This window comes from Toxoplasma gondii, chromosome XII (assembly GCF_000006565.2).
Source record: "Toxoplasma gondii ME49 chromosome XII, whole genome shotgun sequence".
NCBI classification, from domain to species: Eukaryota; Apicomplexa; class Conoidasida; order Eucoccidiorida; family Sarcocystidae; genus Toxoplasma; species Toxoplasma gondii.
Genome location: NC_031480.1, coordinates 4,804,081 through 4,808,058, shown reverse-complemented (window position 1 = coordinate 4,808,058; position 3,978 = coordinate 4,804,081). Strand labels below are relative to the sequence as shown.

General features: G+C 55.1%; 1 protein-coding gene across 1 annotated transcript; it reads left to right on the top strand.

Annotated features, from left to right (window-relative positions):
• Nucleotides 1-508: 508 nt before the first annotated feature.
• Nucleotides 509-3,519, top strand: TGME49_249800 (hypothetical protein). Its single transcript, XM_002367272.2, has 2 exons — nucleotides 509-1,156; nucleotides 1,523-3,519. The coding sequence occupies exons 1-2, from the start codon at nucleotides 607-609 to the stop codon at nucleotides 3,235-3,237; spliced, it is 2,265 nt and encodes a 754-aa protein (XP_002367313.1). The 5' UTR covers nucleotides 509-606; the 3' UTR covers nucleotides 3,238-3,519.
• Nucleotides 3,520-3,978: the final 459 nt, after the last annotated feature.

Sequence of the window (3,978 nt, the reverse complement as noted above, 5' to 3'; positions counted from 1 at the left end):
AGAGACTCGAAAAAACAGTCATTTTTTCTCTTCTTCTCGACCAAAGATAGACTGTCTTTCGACGCAGCACACAAGGTCTTCTTTTCGTGAGCACTCTCTCCTCGGATATAGCACACAGCGTCCGTGTCTCGTCTCGTCGAGTGAGTTGAGAGTCCTTCCTGTTCTCCTCCGTCTCTCCACTTTCTCGGATTCCTGTTGCTTGTTGTTGTCGACTGTTTTTCTCGAGTCTTGGCATCGTCGTCTTAGATGCGAAAGGGAGAAAGGGATCCCTCTGTGGTGCGCGAGACTTTTCTCGGTGTCTTCTCACGGGGCCGGGACAAAGTTCGTTTTTCCTCGAGAACTTCGCCTGTTTTCCTGCTCTCTTCTTTTAAATTGTTTCCTCCGGCAAAGCAACGCTCTTGTCGCGCAAATGCTGGCGTCAGAGGCGCCCTGGACGCGCGACAGCAGCTGAAGCGGTGTTCGTTCCAAAGCGTTCGCTGAAAAGGACTCTGAGGAAGCAGGAAGAGACCTGAAACAAACTCAGCGGCTTTTTCCCCGAGCTGCTTGGAGAAACCACAAATCAAAGCGCTCTTGCTGTGTCCGTTTCTCCGTTGCTCTCTCAACAACATGAAGGCCGCCACTGGACTGTCATCCACAACATCTCGCGACCAAACCTGCGAAGAGGAGGCTCCTGTTGTGCGAGAGTTTACTCGGCGACCTGGGGGCTCGAACGAAGCAGACATTTCTTCTCTAGACAGGCAAGCTTTGACTTTCGCAGATGACGGTCGCCGGTCGGAGGGAAACGAAGAGACAGCAGACGAAAAAGAAAATCCTGAGGCAGGCGGCGACCCGGTAGATCCTGCAGACACCACAGCAGAAGAGAGAGAGGCAGGAGACGAGGAAGAAGAGCTGTCTCTTGAGGACCGCCAGCGCCTGCTCGCGATCCTCCGCAAGCTGCTTCTTCTGCCGAAGGTCCTGGCCTCCTCAGGTGACCTGGCTCCTCTTGAAGAGAGAGCAGGAGGTTCTTCTGCTGAAGCTGCTGGGACTCGCGCGCCGCATTTGGAACGGCACTGGAATGCAGGCGAACAAAAAGCGAGAGGAGAAGCAACAAACGAAGAAAAGACCGAGGAAGCCGGCGACGGGAACGAGGGAGAGGCTGGAACTGCGGATGCACTAAGTAGCGAGGAGCAAGAGAAGATGGAGCCACTGTCTGGACAAGAAGGAAAGAGAGGAGAAGCGAACCGTGACGCTGAGACGGTGGAACCATCTATGTTCTCTTTCAGCGGTCTGTCTTGTTCAGAGATCGCAGACGAAAGAGGAGAATTCAGTAGCACTCTCGAAGCTGAACTGTGCTTCCTCTGGGACAGCGCGGCAGACCGAGCGCATGCGTCTGTTCTTTTCGCTTACAACTGCCACTATCTCCTTCTTCTAGTTTTTCAGCATCTGATTCCTCATCTTCAACAAGAGACACAGAAAGCGAGGGAGTCTGTATCGCTGGCACCTGCGTCTCCTTCCTCTGCTTCTTCCGGTTCGTCGTCGGCAGGTTGTCTGGTTCCTCTGAGTCGGTTGGGAGAGATTTTAGTGGGGATTTTGGGGAATCTCTTTTCGCACTCGAGTCTCTTCAAGGCGAGTCTTCTGGCGTCAAGCCCTCGGAAGGCCGAGAGGCTGGAAATCCCGGCCTCGTCGGCGTCCTCGCCTCTCTTCTGTCGCGAACTGTTTGAGTGTCTTGTCGATTTACTTCTTCTCTCCGAAGACACCCGAATTCTGAAGGAGACTCTGCGAGCGTGGACAGCGATCCTCTTCAATCTGTCGCGGATGCCGCATCCGGTGCTCGTCTCGCTTCTCTCGCGCGCGCACAAGGAACCAAACGAACCCCAAGGTCCCGAGTCTTCTTCTTCGTCTTCCTCCTCGTCTCTCTCCTCGACTTCTTCTTCGTCGTTCGCTGCTTCCTCGCCTCTGGAGCATGCAGGTCCGAGGCCAGCAGCTTCTGCCGAGAGCGACGATGCATGCGCAGCCGAGGCAGTCCTCTCGAAGTGTCTCTTCATCCTTCGACATACTCTGAGTCCTGATCTCACCGCCGCAGTCGCTGCCTTCCTTTCTCAGCTCTTCACCTTTCTGCTCTCCTTCCCATTTCCCTCTGCCCTCTCTTGTTCGTCCTCTTCTCTCTCTTGTTCGTCCTCTTCTCTCTCTTGTTCGTCCTCTGCTCTATCTTCTTCGTTTTCACGACTGTTGTTTCCGTCTCCCTCAGCGTTTCTCCGCGCCATTCTCACGCCTGCGTTTCTCTCTTTGCCGGAAAGTTCTTCGCTTTCTTCAGAAGCCGCTGACGAGGCGAGTCTGCTGGTGCTTGTACTGCAGAGGTGTCAAGAGTTTTTCGGAGGCTCTTCCAGGCTTCTTCCTCCCTCCCAGCTCGCCTGCCTCCTGTCGCAAGTGGGCAGTCGGGATGCTGCCGAGCTCGACGGCGACGAAGTCCGCTCTCTCTCTGCAGTCTCTCGTGAACTGTTTCAGTGCTCTCTAAACACCCATCGTGCTTCGACTGGAGAACAGGCACTCAAAGAAGAAAACGAAGAAAAAGAAGAAAACGAAGAAGACGAAGAGGAGGATGTGGAGGAACCTGAGAACGTGAGGGGTCTCGTCGACCTCCTCTTGCTTTTGGACGCAAGTGTTGTGCTTCTGGAGGCGACGGCGCGGGAGACGGGGGAGCTTGCAGGTCCGGAGGGATTGTCTGCGTCTGAAAACGCGACCTCTGGAGCTCTGGAAAGGCTGCTTTCTTACTCGCTGCAGGTCTGCGGGAAGGCACTGCTCAGCGCCGCACAGGAGACGTCGCTGCTTCGCGTATCTCTTCTTCTTCTCCTGCGTGTCGCCTCCGAGGCGCCTCTGCGGCGGCGAGTTGAGGCGTACGTACGCCTGATGATGTGTAGCCGGAAAGGCGAAGGTGTGCTGGAGAAGCTGCTGCTGCTGCGAGAAGAAGACGACCTCGTCGAGGACGCAGACCCGCTTCTCGGCATTCTGTTCGTTGCTCAATTTGCGCCGCGCCATCTGCAAAAAGAAGCGAAGAACGAGTTGCTCAGTGTCGCCCAGACACACGTCGCCGCACAGCCAGCCGCGCGCGGTGTACGTACACCCCAGCGAGGCGGCGTCGGAGCAGAGGAACGGGATGAAGTCGAGCACGAGATGGAGGGCGCCAGTTTCCAAATGAGTGACTTTCTCGACGCGTCTTTCCTGGAGTTTCTCCTCAGTGTCATCGAGGACTCCCCCTGAGTTCGTGCGTTTGTCGGCGCGTGCATGCAGCCCAAGAGAAATCTCTTCGTCTCTCTCCCGTTGAACGTTTGGTCCACGACTGTTTCATCCTTCACACAGCGACTGGCGCGTGGAGCGTCCGCCGCGCAGCTTCAGAGAGACAGGATGCGTTGTGTACTTCAAATGTTTCTTCCGCTAGGAGGTGTCGGCGCACTGCACCGGGTCGAGGTCTGTGTTTACCCGCTGCAGCTTTTCGAGTCTCTTAGCTCCACACACAGAACCTGTTGTCAACATGTTGGCCGCTTGCGAAGCAGAAGTCTCTTTCGCGGCCGATGCCTCACCTGGCTCATTCAAATGTAGCATCGGCGCAGCTCTCACATGAGGGAAACGCGCGTTTCAAGATGTCGTTCAAGCAAGGGAAAGGAACGTACGCTGAGGAAAGAAAGTTGTTTTTTTTCTCACATCGACTCTGTTCACCACTTTGCTACGGCGTGCGTTTGGTCTGTCGCGTTGCCACGGTCTCGTCGAAATTTTTCTTTTTTATCCACTTGCCGCTTTCTTCCATAGGCTTTACAGGTGTTTGCGGCTGCGCCGCCCTCATGTTTCTGTGTTTCTCTTTGTTGTGACTCCTGGATGTCTTCCCGTTTCTTCGGCTCTCGTTCGCTTCCGTCTTCGTTCTTCTCAGTGTACCTTTCGTTTCGAGTCTCACTCTTCACGCGTCGCTTCCACTGAGACATTCTCTGTCGCGTGACTCTGGTCGAG

Excerpts from the sequence above, each read along its gene's own strand:
- TGME49_249800 (XM_002367272.2), top strand. The coding sequence starts at position 607 with ATGAAGGCCGCCACTGGACTGTCATCCACAACATCTCGCGACCAAACC. Across the intron at positions 1,157-1,522 it reads TGGAACTGCGGATGCACTAA|GTTGTCTGGTTCCTCTGAGT; the intron begins GTAGCGAGGAGC and ends CGTCGTCGGCAG.